This window comes from Gymnogyps californianus, chromosome 1 (genome assembly GCF_018139145.2).
Source record: "Gymnogyps californianus isolate 813 chromosome 1, ASM1813914v2, whole genome shotgun sequence".
NCBI classification, from domain to species: Eukaryota; Metazoa; Chordata; class Aves; order Accipitriformes; family Cathartidae; genus Gymnogyps; species Gymnogyps californianus.
The window spans coordinates 134,749,149-134,770,555 of NC_059471.1; the positions used below are offsets into that span (position 1 = coordinate 134,749,149).

A 21,407-nucleotide genomic window follows, 5' to 3' on the forward strand; every position below is an offset into this window, starting at 1 on the left:
AACGATGCACATGGAGCCTCTCTGGGTTCAGTTTTAACAATACTAAAGGAATTTGAAGCAAATATATTAATTTCCATGAAAAGCAGTTGAACAAATATCTTTGGCAGAGCTTTTAATCTTCTGTCTAGAGCATGTTGATATAGCTGATTGATATATACTAATTTTCTTGGAAGTAAGTTCTTTTTGGATGAACTCTGTAAGCAGCGATGAATGAATACTGGAGGAGCATGGCTAGCAGATCAAGGTAAGTTACAATCCTCATTCTTGATGGCATTTCTGAGGCTGCACTTGGACTGTGTCTGGTCTGCTGACCCCCAGTTCAAAAGGAACGTGGAGAAACTGGAGACGGTCCAATGGAGGGCTACCAAACTGGTCAGAGTATGGAGCGCATGACCCACAGTGAGTGACAGAGGGAGCTGGGCTTGTTTAGTCTGGCCAAGAGGAGGTTGGAGTGATTAAATAGCAGTCTACAAATACTTGAAAGGCAGTTACAAGGATGTTGGAACATGACCTTTCTTGGTAGGGGCAGAAGATGTAACATGGGGCAATGGCTGCAACTGCAGCTTGGGGAGTTCAGATTGGACATGAGGAAGGACATCTTCACCAGAGATTAGTGCAACACTGGAACAGATCACTGGAGAAATGGTAGGTTCTCCATCCTTGGAAGTTTTCAAGATTTGACTTGACAAAGTCACGCTGACAGTGTTGGGAGCAGTCCTGCTTTAAGTGAAAGGATGGACTAGATAACTTCCAGAGCTCCCTTCCAACCAGCACTTCTGTGATGCTATCAATGAATGCAGCGGGATTCTTGGTTCAGACACAGGATACTTAATGCTTTTTTTGCACAGTTGGGGCACCTGTCCCTTTGAGCTACGCCAAGTGACAGAACTTCAGATTCACTGATAGAAATCCAGGAAAACTAATACTAAAACACACTCTCCTCATGGATAGGCCAACACCTTGCAGGAGTTTTCTTGAGGAGCTTAGAGTTAACCACTTAAAATCTAGCCAAAAAGGTCTAGAAAGCCTGTTGGCCTTCTCAGTTGTACTCACAGCAGGTGGAAATGGCAGGTGAGAGAGGGAAAACTCATTGCCACTGCCTTGGCTGTGCCACCACCTACAAGCTGAATCACATGGGCCGTGCGGAGACCCTTGAAATTAGACTGCTGGGGCCCAAGTTGCTATTGGGAATGGGATGGAGGCCAAGCAGCTTGAAGGCAGATTTTAAAAGTCAGTTCAGTATCTGTGCATGTTCATTGGTACCTACTGGGATTCTCAAGCCTTTAAAATCTTGCTCCTCTCAATTGACTGAAAAAATTTCTCTTCCGTTTTTGGCTACACAGCACATTTTTGACCAAGGTCCTAATGATCGGGAGCTGGCTTATGAGCAGTGTGAGCTGTCTGGCTATTTGCCGAAAAGGGTAGCCCTAGCTTCCTCTGCTGTGTGCAGTTCTGCACCTCTTTCCTGTAAGGTTTGTGTTCAATCAGTCTGGCTCCCAACCTGTTCAAACCAATGTAAAGTGTCATCTTCAAAAAGGCTTTGACCACCTCATGTACAAATCCTCTTCTCTGCGGGTGAGGCAGATCTTCCTGGGTTACATTTCTTTTGCGCAGGCAGAGCAACCTTTAGGCATCAGATGGAGAAGGTAGAGCACAAGCCTGGGCTGTCTTTTGTGCAGTTCCCAAGGAAATTGGACATGCACTACTATCCTCTCCTTTCCCATGCAGGTCACTGCAGGGCAGAATGAGGTCTGTAATGAAGGTTTGTTATCTCATTGCACTTGGATTTCTTAACTCCAAAGTTCCTGAGCTTACCAAACTTCTGATGATGATAGGAGAGGGGAAGGACAGACAGATAATCATTTTATCCTGCACCCTTTTTCATCTGAAAATTATACTTTACATCCTCTAACATTCTTTGGATTTTGCGTTAGGACTATAAGTAAGACAGATATTCTACTGCCACTTGCAAGGGTAATAATTACCAGAGCTATTGATCCTCCTGCTGCAGACCAAGGTAAAGACAGTATAGACAATGGTCAAAAAGAAATTTCCCGCTATGATACGACATTGCCCGTCACAGTGCATTACGTGGATTTTCACATAATGAAACCAGGAAAGATTGCATCAAACAGCAATAATTTGATCTAGATGTGCCAATAACTTGACTTGGAACAAGAACCAATGCAGGGAAAACAAGACCCAGGCCACGTCTGTTCTGCTGTGTGAGGGCAGCTGCTGCTCTGGGGAACTGGTTAATGTGTTACATGCTGTTAATGGGTTGAACTTTTGGCAGCTTCCTATCATGTCACTGTCCCTGTTTCTGTCAGGGTGAAGGCCAGATTATCTTAGATGACTTGATTGTCCAGGCACTCTCTGGCCCCTTTTCCTGGCACTAGCCCTGGTGGGACCAGGAATGGAGAGCACAAGGGAGCAAGGTGGGTGGAGGGGGAAGATTTTCAGAGTTTGCATTCCCTGTTTTCAGCTCTTGCCCGTAAGTGGGGGTTAGGCACACCCACTCTTGTTTCCCGAACCCTAGCTCAATCTCCTGCTCCCAGTTTGAAGGAAATCAAACTTCTGCTCCTCCAGCAGCCTCCATGACCAGTGCCGTGGCCAGCTCCATACAGGGAGCCCTGCCAGAAATGGAGGCCTTCCCCTTATCCTCTGCTGTTAGCCTTCCTTTTCATTAGCTACTACCTTTCCTCCTCGGTTGCCTGCTGCCCTGCCCCAAAAGAGAGACAGCTCCCGCCTGCTGGGCACCCTCCCCTCCCTCTCCCCCCCAGTGCCTGGCCTTCTGCCCGGACTCAGAGCTGCTAGTTCCGGCTCCTCCTTACTGCCTCTCCTCATTTCCAGATGGGCCCTGGCCCCCAGCCCTTATCACCTCCAGCCCCCGGGCTGTTTGCAGAGGAGAGTATAAAGGGCTTGACTCGGAGAGCAGAGGGGGAGTACAAGCAGCACCGGACCAGGCTGGGTGTCTGCTTGACTCATCACGTCCTGCTCTGCAGCATGGGGAAGGACGGGCTGCTCATCAAACCAAACATCTTCCTCCTTCTCCTCTTCTTCCTTCCTGGAGACACCTCACCCGCCACAGAGCCGTAAGCTACGCAGGGGGGTCTCTGGGCAGGCAAGAGACCTGGGTTGTATTCCTGTGTCTGTTGCTTTTTCTCTTATCTTCTGCCTACTTTCTTTTACCCAGGAATAAAGACATCAGGGATGGGTAAACTGTCTTCTACAAACAGCAACTCTAGTGCTTCAGAGGGACCCAAAACAGTCTGTGAAACTGAAATATCAGTAAAGCTTCAGAGAAAAAAAAAAAAGAAAAAAGGAAAAAAGAGGGAAAGGTCCATGAGAATACCTTTTGCTGCTTCAGTGAATTGACAGGATTTCAACAAAATTTTCTGCACAAAATTGGTTCTTTTGAAAGGCAACTTTTTATAACTGTTTACACATTCAGTTTTTCTTAAGAGACAGACTTTTTTGAAAAGACAATGAAGGGTTTCATTTTGGGTTGACTACCCTACTCCCAGGTTGAAATGCCCAGGAGATGGGAGTGGTTTTTTTGATTCATAATGGAAAAAAAGGAACAAATAACAGGTCTGTCATGACTAGAAATGGCTTTATTTTTTTAATTCACATTTTTCAGCTCAGCAAACGGAATGAAAATTCCCTTCTCACCCAGGGTTATGTGGCACTGTAAGACCGTGACTGTTAAGGTCTGTGAGGGTATGTTGTGCTGCATCCCTTCTTCACCCCCTTTGCCCTGTTTGTACGTGAAGGGAGTGTGTGTTGTGTGCATGTGTGTACATGTATGGCAGGAGCAGCGCACAAGGGGTCCTAACATCCCGGTGACTTTCTCCTTTGGCTTTATGGCAATGTCTTTTCCTCCCCAGCAAAGCAAGGCTGTGCTGCAGTGCTTTCATCAAATGCAGGGTAAGCAGACAGCAGGGTTGGGATCTGAGGGGCCAGAGCTTTCTCCCCGCAGACCAACTGATGGACATAAAGGTGTCAGAGCCTCCCCTACCGCTAAAGGGAATGCCCTACCTTACTGCTGAGGTGTCAAGGGCTCTTCTCCCAGCTGCTCGCTGCTCTGGGGATGCCCGTCAGTGGCCAGTCCTCGCCCACCCAAAAGGAAGCACGCTTGCCATTAGGCGTATCAGATTTGATTCCCAGATGCAGTGCTGGGCACTGGGACACGACCGGCCAGTTGCTCCGCTGGGAGGGAGGCTGCGTAGGGCTGAGCAGGCACCCCCTGCTCCCGCTGAGACAGAGGGGCTTGCTTCCCTGAAAACCTGAAATTTGCTCCGGTGTTTTTGCTTAAGATCTGGCACCACGCTGTGGCAGCTTTGGGTCTCTGCGAGGAATGAGAGTAGTGCTACAGACCGTTTGCAGCGTGTAGTCAATGATGGCGTTTATTCACTGGGTACCCGCACTTGTGTGGCTCCTGAATCCTACTAACAGTGTCTAGCAAAGGTGACAATTGACTTTTCCCCACTGGCGTCCCAGGAGGAAGTGCTGCTGTTGTGCCAGAACCTGGAAAAACATATATTCCTTCCAGATGTTTGCACTGAGGATTTCCTGTGGTATTTTACTTTTGAGACTGGCCTTTCTGCTTTCCCCTGCTGTTACAGACATGCTGGAAATCTTGTTACACTCCTAGAAAATGCACCTCTCTCCCTGTACAGGGAAGGCTATAGTCATCAGATTGGTTTATTTGTTCTTTCTGTAGAGCTCCTGTTACCTGTTCCTGCTCCTCTGACCTGTCCTTCTCCTGTTTCTAGGCAGTATATGGTGCTACTGCCCTTTCTGATACACACTGATTCTCCTGAGAAAGTCTGTGTTCAGCTGACCCACCTGAATGAGTCTGTGACACTGAGTGCCATACTTGAGTATCAAGGGGAAAACAGGAGCTTGATTGATGACGTGGTGTCAGAGAAGGACGTGTTCACCTGCATCCCTTTCTCTGTGAGTATCTCATCCTTGTGCACTGATCCCTTGTGCCAGGCATAAACTGTAAGGGCACTGAGTAGTAATGATCAGAGTAACACTGTGTAGGTATTCACTTCCCTCTTGGCCAAAGGTATGTTCATGTCCATCGTCAACGCCCTCTCACTGCTGAGAGATCTTAGCACGCTACCTGAAAGGCAAATGCTGAACCCTGGAAAGCCAGCCCCTTTCTAGGACAGGAGGAGGAGAGGCCAGAAGAAAGAAGTGGTTTTAGTATTGACACTCCTGATGGCTGTTTGGTGAACAGCTTCTTCAAATGGCTCTCCACATCATCCTTCAACAGCCACAGATTGTCACTTGAGTGCCTTCAAATTGGGGTAGAGCTTTTGGACCTCAGATACTTCTTGCCTTGTGGATATAGTACACTGAATTAATGTAAGAACATAGAGCTCTGATTGCCTGTGTCTGAAAAAAAAGAGAGTGAAGCAGGAAATTCATAGCTTAATGTAATTGATAGCCCCAGGGACTATAACAAGTCATAGGCAACTAGGAAGGTTGGTCATCTGGCTCAGAGCATAGATTACGTCTTTGGCCTGAAGGCTGAAGAACTGGCCTTCAGGACACTGAACAGGTTGGCATCTATGTCTGGGTTTGTCAGATATAGGCTGAAGATTGAATTATGTCACTTGGAGAGAGATGTATAGAGATCTGGCATGTCTGGTTTGGAAAAGGAAATGTTCTGCAAGGACTAGCAACATTATCTGAAAGAGAAGGGGGATTATTCCATTGCCGCTGTGAATGTCAAAAGGAAAAGGACAGAAAGGTTTTGGTCAGGACAGTAAGAATTTCTTAAAATTGGGTGGCAGAGCTGGGAGTTTCTTTGCTGCACAATACTTGCACAATCACTGCACAGCAGTAGGAATGAGTAGGAGTATAGGACAAGTAAAGATCAGTCTCTTGTTCCTGATTATAGTTCCCCTCACCTCTGTGTTGGGTTCATTAGGATTATATTAGATCTGTTATTTCATGAAGGCCAGTTCAGTTCAGGAAGCCTTTAAAGGTGGTCTGTAACATAGTTGCCTTCTTACTCTCCAGCTTCCAAAATCAAATAGCCAGTCATCAGTCACATTTATCACTGTGACGGTGAAGGGAGCAACACTGCAGTTCAGGAGCCGCAAGTCAGTGCTGGTCAAGAATTCTGAGAGCTTGGTCTTCGTCCAGACAGACAAACCCATCTACAAGCCTGGACAGACAGGTACTGAGGAAGGGGTGGAGATTTGCGTTTGAAGCAAAAATTCGTACTAAAACTGTTGGACTGTGCTGGCCAGATGTTGACTGTTTTCAGTGGAGGTCAGAACCGCAACCTCATGGCTGAGGCTTATGTTTTTAATGCTCTGTGTAGGAACAATTTGGGGAACCTTAAGATACATGCATATATCTGGGGCACCTGCACTGGGGGCTCTGTTGTAGTCCATGCAGTTAGGGTCTGCATTAAAATCAGAGAAAGACTGGATATTTGTCCTATAGAGAACAGGGCCAAAATTCAGACTAAGTCATGAAATAGCTTTCAAAGTGGCAGCTGATTTTGCTCAATGAAGACAGAGAGAACTATATAAGCCATTTATTTCTTCTGGGCCATTGATCTCCAAAATTTGGCTTGGACAGAAACGAATGTCCTAAAAGAGGCACTGAATTCTCTATCCATCCAGAGCCAACACAAACTTGCAGCCAAGTGCTGAAATAATTTGCTTGCATTCATCCTTCCTAAGAAGTTAATCTAGTTATAACAAAATTAGAAGACCCATGTGAATTCCAATGTAAAAATGTATCCTTGCAAAGTAGACAAAGGCAACTTAAATTTAACTTTGGTCCTGATTAATGAGATTCTGAGGCCTATGATCAGTAAGATATTCACACTGCCATGGATTTGCTCTTAACATCCTCTTATTCATGTAATTTCTTACATGGGTAACCTTCTAGCATGACTTAGCTTTCTTAGTGAATGGAATTTCTTTAGAAGAGAACAGCTCTGTTCTCTGTTGTACCATTGGTTTTTGCAACTGATATTTTCTGGTCGGTGACTGCACTGTGGAACCTCACTGTCTGCCTTTTTCCATCAGTCCTGTTCAGAATTGTTTCTCTGGATAAAGACTTCCGTCCCTTGAACGAGGTGGTAAGTATGATACTTCCTTTTCACTAGTTATTTGGCCTTAAATCATCTGTGTGGGGAAAGGGAGGAAAGAAGTGTCTTTTGGGGAGAGCTCTCAGTACACTGAGATAGTTGTGCAATTCCTGGGTTACCTCAGATCTTGTTAACAGGGTCTGTTCTTCAAGTTTCTGCATAAGGCTGCCTTCTGCATTCTTGGAAAGGTTTGACAAACTGCAAATGAATGGTGCTGGTGTAAACACCTCAGCAGTGAGCAAATCTGCCATTATCACAGTGTACACCTGCTCTTATTAGTATTGCAGATCATCCAGTGTTAGTAATTTCAGCTGACTTTTCTGCCTGAGACAAGGGATTGCCCCTCCTCTTGATGTACCTCAAAAAGCTCTGTTGCTTCATACCAGGAACTTTTTTTCCTTATCCCACTGGGTGATCAGCTTGTTCCCTGAAACATGATCATAGCCCTGGTGATTTGACTGTGTTGCTTGCACTCTCTCTAAATATGCTGTTTCCTTTCTTCTTTTTCTAGTTTCCCCTGGTTTATATCGAGGTATGTACAAACATTCAATTCATGTTCACATTTATTGCACCTCAACCTGGGCAGAATAACTACCAGTTGCCTCAAGATGATTCTTGTCTATTTTACTTATTAAGCAGGTCCATTACATTAGTTGGAATATACAGAGCTTTAACTCTGGGCCCAGGTTACAGCTCCTTCTATTGTCCAGCCCTGGGCTCCCCACACAACTCTGCTAGTGCCCCCCACTCCTGCCCTGCACCCTCCTGAAACACTGGGGCTGAGCCTCCCCTCACTGCTTTTGCTAGTGCTTTTTAGTTCTTGTTGCAGACTCCCACTGTTCTCACAATCTCCTTGTGATCACATTATCTGTAGGACCCAAAGAAAAACCGTCTGTACCAGTGGACAAAGGCAGAGTTAAAGAGGGGATTAATCCAGCTGTTCTTCAACCTCACCTCTGAACCTATGCAAGGGACCTACACAGTGGTGGCACAGAAGGCCTCTGGGAAGACAATTCGGCATCCTTTCTCTGTGGAGGAGTATGGTAACTGTCGCTGCAGTTTCAAGTTCCTAACAGCTAGTCCCATGGGGCATGAAAGCTTAATCGAACAGCATGGTAGATCTGACCAGGATGTCCAGCATGGCTGGAAAAATGTCTCTACGTCCTCTCACTCCCAAGCATCATCCCTTTCTGAGGAGTGAAGACTGAAGGACTTGAATGACCTGTCTCCACCCCTCCCTAAGCCCCAGGCCATGCAGTGCAGTTCTTCTGACTGCCCACCTCAGGAAGGCTCCCATCAGGAGGAGCAATGTGCTTGGATCGGTCTGTGCTAGCAACCACAAGCCTCACCGTCTTTCAGAGGTGATTGATTTAAGGCCTCAGGCTCATCTCCAGTTGGCTACACACCTGTCAAGTGTCATGCTATGAGTCTGGGTCTCCCCTGCCTAAGGCCCAAAGTCCTGACCTTCTGGGGCTGGGGCTGTCTGTAAATTCAGATCTTGCCTTTCTTTCCCCACAAGCTAAGCCTATAGCTCGCATGACGCCTTAGTGCCTTAACCTCTCTCTGGTGCTCTCACCCCCATGCCAGTTCCATCTGCTTGGCAAGAAAATGGTATCCCAATACACACCTGCACATGGTTGCAACCAACATAGCTTCCCACCCCAGCAATCCAGCTGCAGCCCTTGTTACATGGTCTGACATGATCTGGCTCAAGCAGCAGAGATGAGTCCTGAGTCTGGAAGTGCTTTGACCTCTTTCAAAGACTGTTCGTGTGCCCTGTGCCCTGAATCCCTCCTAGTTCTCCCAAGACAGTCACCATCCACTTCCCCTCCTGCAGCTGGATTTGGATGTGATGTCACCCTGTGCTAAGTCACCATGGAAGCTATGAGGTCTTCCTGTTTTGCAAATTGGTAAGATCTACATGCTTTGGAAATGCAGAGACCAGGCTGCAGTCCCAGCTCTGTTTGTTTGTGGGAGACCTCTATTGACTTAACTCTCTATTTTACTGTATCCTACTGCTGTGGGACTGATAACCCATGTGCTATCTAAGAAGCTGCTGTATTTTAATAGCTGGTGTAATAATCCTGTCTTCTTACCTGGCACAGTGGTTGGCTGAGTGCCTGTGGTTTTCACTGACTTCAGTGGCATGTGCAGGTGACAGAAGCCGCTAAAATCTGACCATTTAGTTGCAAAAGGGTTTCAGCTAATTTGTAAGAATAGCCTTTGAGCAGCCTTCATGTCTCATTCTTATGTTATTCCCCACCACATAGACTGTTTTCCTTTGGTTCTGCTGCAGTGCTGCCAAAATTTGAAGTAACAGTGAAAATGCCCAAGGTGATCACCATTCTTGATGAGAAGCTGAAGGTGACGGTTTGTGGTCTGTGAGTGTCATTCTTTCAAATCCTTCTTGGTTTCAGGTTTTTCTTCAGCTGCTGCTGAAAGTTCAGTTGGGAGACTGAGATATGATACTTCATTATATTTCTCAATCATTTTGGGGCCCCAGGACCAAACAGACTACATCTACTATTAGACAAAAGGCAACAATTTATTGCTTGGGGCACTTTGTATGTAACATATTGTTCTTCTGTTTTTTTGGGAAAGTTTTTTTTGCATATTTATTGAGTCATAGAGGATTTCAGACCAGCTACAGAGGATTTCAGACCAGCTACAGTGCTAGGGAAGAGGTCTTCAGTTTAGTTTATCTGGGAATGATGTTTTAACTGTGGCTTCTACTTGTCATTGCTGAGAGGAAACCGTAAGCGATGCAGCTGCCCTCTTTCCTTTGGGCCACCTCATTTGATTCCACATCGCAATGTTCCACACATCCTGCAGGGAGAGCCACAGCTCAGGCTGAAGAACAAGCCAAAAGACCCAGTGCACATACAAACATGAACCAGTTCCATCAGAATTGGACGGTGGGGTAGATACTTGCAACATGTTCTCCAAGGTGAGGGGTACTCTCAACTAAATCAGCATTAGGGTAAATGAATACTGAAGACTTGTATATTATTCCCAGGGATGCAATCAGGACTATAAGATTCAGTGCTCCTGCCCTCATTGCCAAGCTTGGTCCTAAAATGTTACCAAATTTCTTTCTGCTTTTTATTTCCTGTGATGACCCTGCTGTATCCTGGAGGCAGCTCTAGGGAAGAGTCCTGGCTCCATTGGGGGTGAGCTAGTCATTTTTCTCCATCCCTCTTACATTCCTAATGGCTCTGTTTTTCTTTCAATCCTCCCTGCTGGTAGATACACATTTGGGAAGCCCGTTCCTGGCCTCGTGAGCTTCCGTGTCTGCCGGAAGTTTGAACACGCAGCCACCGCCTGCTATGGCGAAGAGGCTAAAGCAGTGTGTGATGAGTTCTCTGGACAGGTGAGTCATGATTACACTTGTGGGTAGAGTGATAGGAGAAAGTGTGGTTTATTGAGCATGCCTTGTAGGCACAGGGTTGCTCTGAGTATGTACAAGCATAGTGCGAAGAGGGGAGAGACTCTATGTATTTTAAGGAAGCCTGAAGAAGGAGAGAAGATTGGGTGCAAGATGAAAAGTGAAAGGTAAAAATAGGGGGAAGGTCTGTGCACTAAGAAAGATGTGTGTAAAGGCAAGAAGCTGATGGAGAAGGAAGAGATGGAAGAAACAAAAAAAAGGTCAGATGGAGTGTAGAGAGTGTAGGAGAGAAGTGAGATGATAGAAAAGGCACGAGCGATGAGAGCAGAGTTGGGCTTGGCTTACACTAGAGACAGCGTGTGGGATCAGAAGTTGGTGTTAGAAGCAGGAAAGGAGCAGAGACCAGGGGAGGGGTGATGCAGTTTGAGCAAGAAGGAAAGGAATATGGGTTTAGCAGCAGTGGTTAAGACAGATAGAAAAAAATATCACTTTTTTTCACTCTTCAGACTGGCAAGTCTACAAGAGCAAAACTGAATGGTGTTTGGAGCATGGACAGGTGCAACAGCACTAGCTTAATTGACAGAAGCTGGGGTAATGGCAATTGTGGAAATATGCCAAGACAAGAAAGCAAGCAGAAGACATTCTTATCGTCCTTGGGGTCTGCTACAGTATGATCCCCACAATTGCCTCTGCCACTGATGTTGTTATTCATGTTAAAAGAAAATATGAACACTGCGGTGCTAACCTCTGTTACAGGCATCTCTTCCCTTTTCTGTGGAGACCTGCCTTGTATATGAAGATGCTGAAGAGATGTGGCAAGCTTTGGAAATACTTTTCCAGCTGTCATCTTCTTTCCACACATACACAGGCTTTGGTTTATGTATCACTCATATGGCTTGTGCATTTTAAGTCAGCAGCTATATTCTAATGTGCCTGATGCCTGGCAAACATTTCCTGTGTAGCATACACTTGAATAATTCCCTATGCTTCTGTATCAAATGTTTGCAATTTCAAAATTCACACACACATACACAAAAATCTTCTAGGTTGCAAACTCTTTGCTCTGATGTTGTGGCAAGTACTTCAAAATGCTCCTTGCCAAGTTATTTATGTGCTTTTCCAGTTTTAACAAAAACAACAGAGGGAATGATCTGTGAGGTTATGGGCTTCTCTTCCAGTTCAGAGCAACGCACAGTGATGGATTCATGAAATTGGATAAACATTATATAAATGAGACTATAATGGCCTTGTTTGTTTCCGTCCAACAGACAGACAACTATGGCTGCATTTCTGAAATGGTAAAGACCAAGTTATTCCAGCTCAAGAGAAGTGGATATGAGAATAAGCTCCATGTGGAGGCTAAGATTAAAGAGGAGGAGACAGGTATGAATCATCTGGATCGAAAAGCCGTGTAATAAGCCCAGGAGAGACCAGCAGAGGGGCCTGCCAAGTAGGAATGAGGGAGAAAAGCAGACTCTTGCTTCTCTGGAATCCTAAACTTTTTCTACCTGGAGGCCAGGACCATCAACAAAATTGCTTGTCCGGCAAAGGAGGGTTGGCCTGGAGTAAAAGTAATTCTGGTCAGGCAGAGGCAAATTAATTCTTCATGCTTCTTCCTGCAGGAGTGGAGCTGACTGGAACAAGCTTCTCTGAGATCACAACCACCATTAGCAAAATCACCTTTGAGCATTCAGACTCCCACTACAAACCTGGAATCCCCTTCTTTGGGCAGGTAGGGAAACCGTGAGAGTGGAATGCCATGAGTGCCAAACAATCATCCTATGGAACCTCCTGGACAGATACATGCCTCCCCTCTGCAAAGATGCTGGACCTCAGTGCTGCTAATCCCTGTAGGCCTCCTCTCCTCTGCAGGCTCTCGAACTAGGGAACAGCAGCTGAGAGCACAGCCCTCATTCTGCTTACCCCTCTGTCCTTGCGCTTCTGCTTCTCCCGTCAAGTAAAATACTGCTTTTCCAGTCACCTGTTTAATAGGAGGCCTAAGGCATGTGAGTGCATGTCAATCTCCACGTCCACTCCTCTGACCCAGAGGTGGAGATAAGAAAGGGCCAAAGAAATAAGGTTCAGAAAGTTTGCAGCTTTCTCTGAAAGAGATAGGTGATGCACATGTAAAGTGCAGTGGAGGCTTCCTTGTCTGACATGAGCCCAATATCCTTAGCTTGGTGGCCTATCAGTCTGTTCAGGTGACAGGCATTCCTCTCCTTCTATACTGTACTGTTTTTACTCCTCCAGGTGAAACTAGTGGATGGGTCTGGTGCTCCAATCGCCAATGAAATTGTGAGGATTTCTTTACAAGGAGGCCAGGAAACCAACTACACAACAAATGAAGAGGGCAGGGCACAGTTTGCCCTGAACACTTCCATGTTGTACTTCGATTCTGTTGGAATTAGGGTGAGTCCTGCGGGCAGAGGAGGTGATGAAGTGACCCACAGGGCTGGAAGGGGAGTACCTCTGAAGTTTCTACTATATATGCAAAAGCACTTAGCTTCTTGTTCCTGGTTGGTTGTGCCAACCTTGATACCAGTATGGTGGAAATAGTTGTACAACAAACCAGGTTGCCAAGTCACAATTGCAGTTAGCTTGTAAGTATTTGATTTCTGCTTGGCAATAGCAATATAAGGTTAGAAGTGACATCAAGAGATCATAATAGTCCATTCTGCTCCAAGGGATCACCAGCCTTACCTAGACAAATCTGTTTCAAGGGCGGGTCTAACTCCCATGGTGGAGTGCTGCTAGTGCTTCGCTGTCTTTTCAGTTAAGTGATTTCCCAAGTATCTCATCTCAATATCCTTTGTGGTCAGTTAAGGCAATCTGCATCTCTCAGTGTTTAATTTAGCATTCCAAGTTCCTAAGCTGCCCTCCTCCTTTTTTTTCTTTTTTTTTTTTTTTCCTGCCATAAAGAGAAAAAGAGTGCGAACCATTCACAGAAATTCTCTCCCTGGTGTGGAATTTGTTTATCTGGGAAAAATAAGTGCTGCTGAGCATCCTTTTGTTAGTGGAAAATGCAATATGTGTGTAATATGCAGATTTCGTAATATCTCACCCTGGAATAGGGCAGATTGTCTAGAACTGTATTTGCTACTCCCTACAATTCTCTTGTCACAGATTAAAACCATTAAAAAAATATCCAGAAGTTACCACTAGGTGCTTGAAGTTTTCAGAATTTTGCAGCGTGAAGAAAAGGCAAGAATTCCCAAGTATAGTGAGAAAGATAAGGAAATAAGGGCACGTGAGGCACATGAAATGCTGAAGTAACACCCTTCTAAATGTGAAATATCTTCCCCTTGCTCTCATTTTTAAGAAGATCTGGACTCTCTCAGCTCCTAAACTTCTATTCAATTTAGGTTTTGAATTTTTAGGTGGAGGCTTTTCCTCCTTTTCTGTAGCATCCTTAGCTTGATCTTGGCACTGGTAATCTCTGAACTGAACAGCACTATCCCTTCTCCAGTGCCCACAATGAGAAGAAAAATGAAAATCAGCTTCTTTTCTCTTTAAACAACCAAGATACTAAAGAGGGCAAGGTATTAGGGTAAAGAGCCCTTGAAGCGATACTGATAGTACACAAACGACTGATATGATTCAGCTTGTTTGAGACAAACTCCAGCTTCTCTAGGAGTGAGATCATTCCCAATGATTTGCTAAGGATACCACCACCCTGTCTTGCATCTTCCAAAATCATGGGGGTTTTTTGTAGACTACCTTGTTGCTTAAATACAAAAAATACCAAACCTTTAGTATTAGGCCGTGAATTTTGGCTCCAGTTCAGCCACCTGTGTTTGAGGATCTATGTGTGTATTTTCTCCTTTTCCAGGCAACTCATAAAGTACACCCCTACTGCTATGACCGTTCCTGGGTTGTTCCATATTATGAAGAAGGCTATCTCCAACTAAAGCGCTTTTACTCTCCTAGTAGTAGCTTCCTCAAAATTGAGCCCAAGTCTGAGACACTAAGCTGTGGATCCTCCACAGAGGTCCGGGTGCACTATATCCTTACTCCAGAGGCCATAGGAGAGCAGAAGAAAATCGTCTTTTACTACCTGGTAAGCTTGCACCTGCCATACAGTGAGGTTGTCACTGGTAATTGTAGGGGGGCTGGAGACGGAAATTGTGGTTTGTGGCAGCAAGCTTTAAACACTTTCCCATCATCCTTCGTATGTTCTTTTCCCACAAAAAGGAGGGTCTGGCTTAAGCGCAGCAGAGTAGGGATGTCCCAGTGCCCCGTGGGTGAGCACTGGGATTCTGCCTCAGGGAGGCAGAGAGCAGCTGAGCAGGGTGCGAGCAGCAGACATACAGCTCAGTTGCTCTCCTCTCAGGTTCCCCCTCTTTAAGGTTTGGCTTATGCACAACCTCAATCACACCAGGGTTTCTCTTTCCATTCAGGTGATGGCCAAGGGAATCATTAAGCAAGCGGGCACCCACATTCTGGATTTGGACCAGGAAAGTGGTGAGTTCCTCTCCCCTGCCAAATTGTCACTGTCCTAGGAGGCTAGGCAACTGTGGCAGACATACAGGCTGCTTCCAGATAAATACAGGGATCCACATCTCCATGTCCCCTAAGATATGGGAAGAGTTTGAGCTTTCTTTTGTCTGCCTTTATTTAGGCTTTGCACAGATTTGCTCTAATCCCCTGTGCCAGCTGTCTTTCTTCTGACACTGCATTTCTGGGGCTCCAGCGCTCCCAGGAGACACAGACTGATGGTCTGTTTGTAGAAGCTGAACCAAAATTCAGCATGTTTATGCACTGGAAGACAGCACTTGAAACAGCCCTTTTCAGTCAGACAGTGAGACTTATGCATCTCTGTGAGCACCAATTCATCCCACTTGGAGGCCTGGAGTTTCATCATGGCTAGGATGAAGTTCACCATGAAGTCAAACCTAGAATTTTGGCTGCTCCAAGAGCAGGTTTCCTGTACCTTAACTTTTTGCTCTTGTTTTGTTTGCTAGCCAATGGGGTCTTCTTGCTACAGCTGCCTGTAGAAGCTGATATTGCGCCAGTGGCCCAAGTGCTTGTCTACACCACTGCCCCCAGCAGGGAGGTGATTGCTGATTCAACCAAGTTCAGCATACAAAAGTGTTTCAGCAATAAGGTAAGTGTCCACTTCTTGAGGGAGCAGCCATCAGACTGCAGCACGATCAAGCTCATTTATTTAGATTTAGCCTGGCTAAGCTCATTTCTTTAGATTTACTAACACTGGACAAGCCACCTATCAGTTGTTCTAGGTAGCTTCACTGCTTAATGGTTTGTGCTAGCTTGGAAGAGATCAGCTGTTGGAAAAAAGGTGCTAGCAGGGACTGCACTGATAAAACCCCTTTTAGCAACTAGTCGCAGCCACTGATCTCACAGATGAAGAAAAAAGGGGGCCACATGTCTTATGTCATACTGCAAGACATGTATTTCACTCCTTTTCACACAAACTCATTCCAGCAATGAGGTGGCTGCTTGTGGGGTCACAGAGCAAAAATAAAACACACACAGCCCCAACCCAGTGGGCGAAGCTAATACTTGTCAGATCTTTCAACTCCTATACATCTCATCCTGTCATTTTAATTTCTATTGTATGTAAATGGAGATAAACCTTGCCTGAACCTGCTGAGCAATGCACAGTGGTGCTTCAATAGCAATGGTGGGACTGAAAGAGTGCAGAAAAATACAACCTTCTTTCTGTGAGCATGTGGACCATTGTTCTCTTATAGCCCCACATATTCCTTATGCAGAAAAGCAGACTGATGTATGAGCAGCCTTAAGAAGAGAACAACCTCAAAAATTCCCGTCGGGACTTCAGAATAGTGGACAGGGCACTGCTAAAGACAGTCCCTTGTCCTGCTAAAACCCAGGCTAAATGAGTTCTTGAGACCGGTGTCACTGTAGAGGCTTGGTCACCTGAATTTTGTTCATATATTAAAGGTCATACTATGCACTGTATTAAGGTCTGGGTGCAAGCCAAGTGCCAAGTGATTTACATGCTTAGATACTGCTTTCCTCTCTGAAAGCATCCTGAATTCAAAGCTGTTGTCAGACTGGATAGGACAGACTTTGGGCTATCTCTATGCTAGACAGTTTTCCTAGTAGCAAGCTTGCTACAGCCCTTGTTCCCCCATTTCCTGAAGAATATTGTTTTTGCAGTCTCAAGATTATAAGTCCACCCTGGGAGAGGTGGGGGGTGTCAGCAGAAGGCATGCTGTGATCTGGTTGGGACGTGAGGGAGACTGGCAGCTGATGCTGCTTTGTCAGGCAACATATTTACTCCAAGGATGCTTTGATCATTGCATGTTAGGGGAGGGTTTGTACTGCTGAGGAGAGGGAAGATTTATGTAGGTCAGCCATCTTATTACAAAATAATGTGAGATGGTGATGACAACAACTTCTGCTAGCAAGAACTTCCAGGGCAGAGGTTGGTAGGGGGTCGTTAAAGTTGTGACTTAAGTTTTGGGGAAGGCACACAAGTCTGGCAGGCCTCAACCAACAGGCCAGTTCTTCAGAATCATTACCAGCCAGTAGATATTGCAATATTGCTCCAGGGCATCACTTCTCATGTTACCAAAGAATCTGCTAAGCAAGGTCTTTGCAAGCCTGTTTTCTCTCCACATCATACAATATCTGGGTGCAGTACAGAGACTGGACGTGGTTCAAGACCATGCCCAGCTGCCTGAATGGATCTAGCTACTATGTGGGATTATCTCATCACATTCACAGTGGCCATAAAACCCAAAACTGCCTTAAAAGTTTTATGAGCAATTGTGATGCTTGAAGTTGCCAAGAACTGTTAGTGCTGATTCCTCTGGCACTGCAGGAAGGAAACCCAGCTCTGCAGTAGCACAGAGTGAGTGTGCGTGTGTGTGTGTGTGTGTGCATGTATATGTGGGCTTTGTAAGGTTGGAACTGATGCATTCAACTGGAGGGAAAAGTCCTGCAAGGGTAGGGCATCTGTGACATAGCTTTTCCTGTGGCTACAGGTGGACTTGAGCTTCTCTGCTTCTGAAGGCCTGCCTTCCTCTGATGCTCACTTGCTGTTCAGAGCCTCCCCGAACTCCCTCTGCGCTGTCCGTGCTGTGGACAAGAGCGTTCTCCTCATGAAGCCAGAAGCTGACCTGTCACCCAGCTCTGTAAGTGCTTAGTCTGTGGAGCAAGTCGGAGTGTGGTCAGAGCAAGTGCAGCCCAGTGCTGGAGTGGAAACAGTGAACAGTCCCTCTTGTCAGTGCCGACACAGGAAAGCTGCCCTGTGCTGTTTCTCGTCTTCCTCCAGTGGGCAAGAAGATGAGAACTGGGCAGCAGCTGTTTCTTAGGGGTTTTGTGTGACTGTAGGGATGGCAATTAGGAAGCTCTTTTAAGGCGACTGCTTCTTTTGGCCAGAGACAAACACTGTTGTGTGTTTGTTGATTGTTTTTCAGTTATTCTCTCCGGCCATGGATTAATTTTCATGGAGTAGTGTCTGGAAGTGTCAGAGAGTTTGTTCCCCTCATGCCAAGCAGCAAACGACAATCCCTGAGTAGGGATAAAAAGTACTGCAGATGGGCTGGCCAGTGTCATTTTTTATATATTTGAGCCATAATAACCAGAGTAACATGCTGTCCATAACAAAAGAGGCAATATCTCCAAATTTGGATCTCTTTTTTGACTCCCAAATTCCCATTGCTCCCACCACAGGGAGGACCATAGCAATGTGGATGTATGTGCAGGTGATGGGACTGTTAGGGTGCTTGCATCCAACTCCCTCAGTTGTGTTTTGTGACAGTGGACACTGAAAATGCAAAATACCCTGGCTCTTTCTGCCTAGGTGTATAGCTTGCTGCCAGTGAAGGAATTGCATGACTATCACCATGGTCCAGATATGCTCTTGGAGGAGCCCCTGGACAACTGCATCCCCTTGAAGAAGATAGTTCTGAATGGGATCACCTATTCTCCAGTAGTGGAGGTGAACGAAGAGGACGCTTACAGCATCCTAAAGGTATAGCCCTCTTGCATGGTTAGGGAGTGGAGTGGGAGAAGGACTGAGAATGCTTAAGCCTTCTGTGGCATGATGCAATGTAACAAGGGAAGGGTTTGTGAATCTGAATGATCTGACACTAATTTTTAGCCACAGGCAAGTTCAGTGAGAGTCATAAGCTTCACCTGTCTTGCCAGCTTTGCTCCCCACTTGGTGGAAAAGGGATCAATCTCAAAGTTTTCCTCTTACAGGAAGAGCTTTGAGGTTGACTTGAAATGAGGTTCTAATGGGAGGTAAATAATCCTGTGCCATTACAGTTACCCCAAATAAATCAATACGTCCTTGAGCTGCATTGTAGCCACAGACATTTCCTTCCAGAGAGAAAACTCTGTATCTACTCCCTGGCTCACCCTGACCCCTAGACTGGAATTGGACTGGAACCAGTGCCCTACAAACAGAGGGGATCTATCCTTTGGTCTCTCTGAGCCACCCAGGCACCCAGACCCAAGGCTAGGGGGATCATCTCAAGGTCGAATCCACAGACAGTAACAGCTTCTCCTTTTGAGGCAGCAAAATACCAATATCAGGTCTGCTGTGTAAACCTCAACAAGAATCAGTAACAAAAAACCATGTTGGGTTTCTCTCCCATAGGAAATGGGTTTAAAGGTTTTCACAAATACCAAGGTGAGGAAACCTTGGTATTGCAGCACTGAGGGTTACATGCCTGCAGGACCCCGCCTTGCATCTTCAGTCATGTCTGGAGCACCTATACATGCAATGAGGACAAGCGGTAAACGAACTGGGTTTTGTTATCACCTCTGTTCTGAACAGAGATCCTGTCTGTATTTTGGGGTGAATACTTAAACAAGAGCTGGGGTTGTGAACTGAACCCTTGGAAGTAGTACTGAATTGGTGGGTTCACAGATTTCAGCTTCTGCATGAGTGTGGAGCTTATCTCTTCTGCTGGGTTGTGAAGGTCTACAGACAAGCTTTGATAACTCCACATTAGAAGTCAGCAGAACCAGGTAGTTTTCAAAGACTCTGGCAGAGCAGAGGATATTATTCTGCTGCTGAATTCTCTGTTCACTAGGCTTTCACAGTAGACTTCTTCTCCCAGATATCACTTAAGGGATCTCCAATACCATTTTCAGTCTGTCCTCATTGACTCATCCAGTTTTATGTATGGTCAAACCCAGATGAAGTGGATGAAAAAATTTTCAGTGACAAGTTTGTAGACTTTGGGGGCTTGGAATGGTAAAATGCGTGTGGTAGAAGTCCAGTCTGAAATGGACCCACCCTATTGCTAAAGGCTATCTCAACTCTTACACTTGTAGCTGTTTGGGTGACAGAATTGGCCTTATCATCCTCCAGAGTCTCATATTAAGGGAAATATCCTAGAAAATCTGAGTTATGCTAGCTGGATAACTGATTCAGAGAGTTTTCCCTTGGCACAAGAACGTGTGCTTTTGTACATGTCCAGTTTTAAGACAATTTCAACTTCTGACACAAATTGCTAAGATGCAGGATAGATGCTTTTAAATTATTTTAAACTGAAATAGGCAGCAGTAAGAAGACTGAAATACCATGATAGACAAATACAAGCAAGCCACCTGTCACTCTTGCTAGGAGCTATGTGATACAGCTCTGATAGCATCTTTCACTCGTGCCCTGAGACCTTCTCAGACTCTGGAGGTGCCCGTTGCACAGATAGTATGGATACTTGCTAGCTACACAATTGTTATCCAAACATAGAAATTAATTTAGCCAAGTAAAGATGACCAAAACTAGAATTTCGTTAAGAACTTTTCTTCTTTATCTGTTTGGGTGTATTTCTCTTTCTGTTTGTAAAAGCCAAGCAAACCAAGTCCCACCCACCCCATCTTTGTTTTCCAATTGTTCAAAACCAAAGTAAAACGAAGGCTTATTTTTTACCAACTTTCATCCCAAACTCAGAATATTTTCTTGGGAATAATTTTTGAATGTGAAAATTTTATTTTAGTCAAAAGTCTGTTTTTACCCCTCCCAAATTCCAGCTGCATGGTTTTAGTTTGAGCATCTTCAGCCTAGTTCTTGAGGAGGCCATAGATTTGGCAGGGAGGGGGTTTTCTGAGTCACAATGACCCTACAAAAACCACTGCGACAGAGGCATGTTCCATTGCTAGCTGGCCTGATAGGATGGAGAAGGACATCACATTAAGACTGTACCTGAAAGGGAAAAGGCTGCTTGCACAGAAGGTCATAAATGGCTCTTGGCTCTAACAGCCTTGTTTTAACCTTATGAAGTGCTGCCCCACAAGCTTTGAGGTTCACTGGAGACCAGCGGGAAATAATGGAAGGCTAGCTCTTCTTGCTGATAAGCCCTGACTCTGAAACTTCACTGCTGTTGGTACCAGTGCTCACTACAGCCACAGCAAACATCTGCTGCCAGCACAGCTTCTGATTGCCACATAGATTGCCACTTTCTCAGATCAAAACATGATGCTGATGTAGATCTCACCTGTTTGGAATTATCAGTAGTTGATTTCTTTTCCATCTCATCAGATTCAGGCATTCAGTCAGAGAGACTTTATGCCACGTTAAGCACTCCTGAAGAGCTGACGGAGACAGTCCGAAAGTATTTCCCAGAAACTTGGATTTGGAGTTTAGTACCTATAAGGTGAGCATCTTGGGCTAGTTCCTTCCTTTTTAATAAAATTGGTTTTATAAGGTGAAAACATGAATCCCCACATGTTTGCCAAGCCTTTTCAATGCCAAAAAGTCCTTCATTGTTTGCAGAGATCACGTGGCAAACCTCTGAGATGGAATTACCTTCAGTCGTGGTTAGGTTTGTCCAAGGAGTGGTCATGGGTCTGGAAGAAGATGTGGGGTGGCCCTATAGTAACAAACATACTGTGTCCCATCATTCACACAGGCAGTACTGTTCAGTAGGCCAAAAGGGGTACAGTCACCAAAAT

General features: G+C 45.4%; 1 protein-coding gene across 1 annotated transcript in view; it reads left to right on the top strand.

Moving 5' to 3' along the window:
- The first annotated feature begins 3,006 nt into the window (after positions 1 to 3,006).
- Positions 3,007 to 21,407, top strand: part of A2M (alpha-2-macroglobulin) — a 31,305-nt gene continuing 12,904 nt past the window's right edge. Inside the window, exons 1-18 of the mRNA XM_050896409.1 lie at positions 3,007 to 3,095; positions 4,779 to 4,962; positions 6,040 to 6,199; positions 7,065 to 7,117; positions 7,638 to 7,658; positions 8,001 to 8,169; positions 9,423 to 9,507; positions 10,373 to 10,496; positions 11,780 to 11,894; positions 12,134 to 12,243; positions 12,762 to 12,920; positions 14,341 to 14,568; positions 14,909 to 14,972; positions 15,473 to 15,615; positions 17,483 to 17,632; positions 18,304 to 18,474; positions 19,105 to 19,243; positions 21,001 to 21,109. Coding sequence (XP_050752366.1) covers positions 3,007 to 3,095; positions 4,779 to 4,962; positions 6,040 to 6,199; positions 7,065 to 7,117; positions 7,638 to 7,658; positions 8,001 to 8,169; positions 9,423 to 9,507; positions 10,373 to 10,496; positions 11,780 to 11,894; positions 12,134 to 12,243; positions 12,762 to 12,920; positions 14,341 to 14,568; positions 14,909 to 14,972; positions 15,473 to 15,615; positions 17,483 to 17,632; positions 18,304 to 18,474; positions 19,105 to 19,243; positions 21,001 to 21,109 — 2,273 coding nt within the window. The remainder of the gene's footprint in view (positions 3,096 to 4,778; positions 4,963 to 6,039; positions 6,200 to 7,064; positions 7,118 to 7,637; positions 7,659 to 8,000; positions 8,170 to 9,422; positions 9,508 to 10,372; positions 10,497 to 11,779; positions 11,895 to 12,133; positions 12,244 to 12,761; positions 12,921 to 14,340; positions 14,569 to 14,908; positions 14,973 to 15,472; positions 15,616 to 17,482; positions 17,633 to 18,303; positions 18,475 to 19,104; positions 19,244 to 21,000; positions 21,110 to 21,407) is intronic.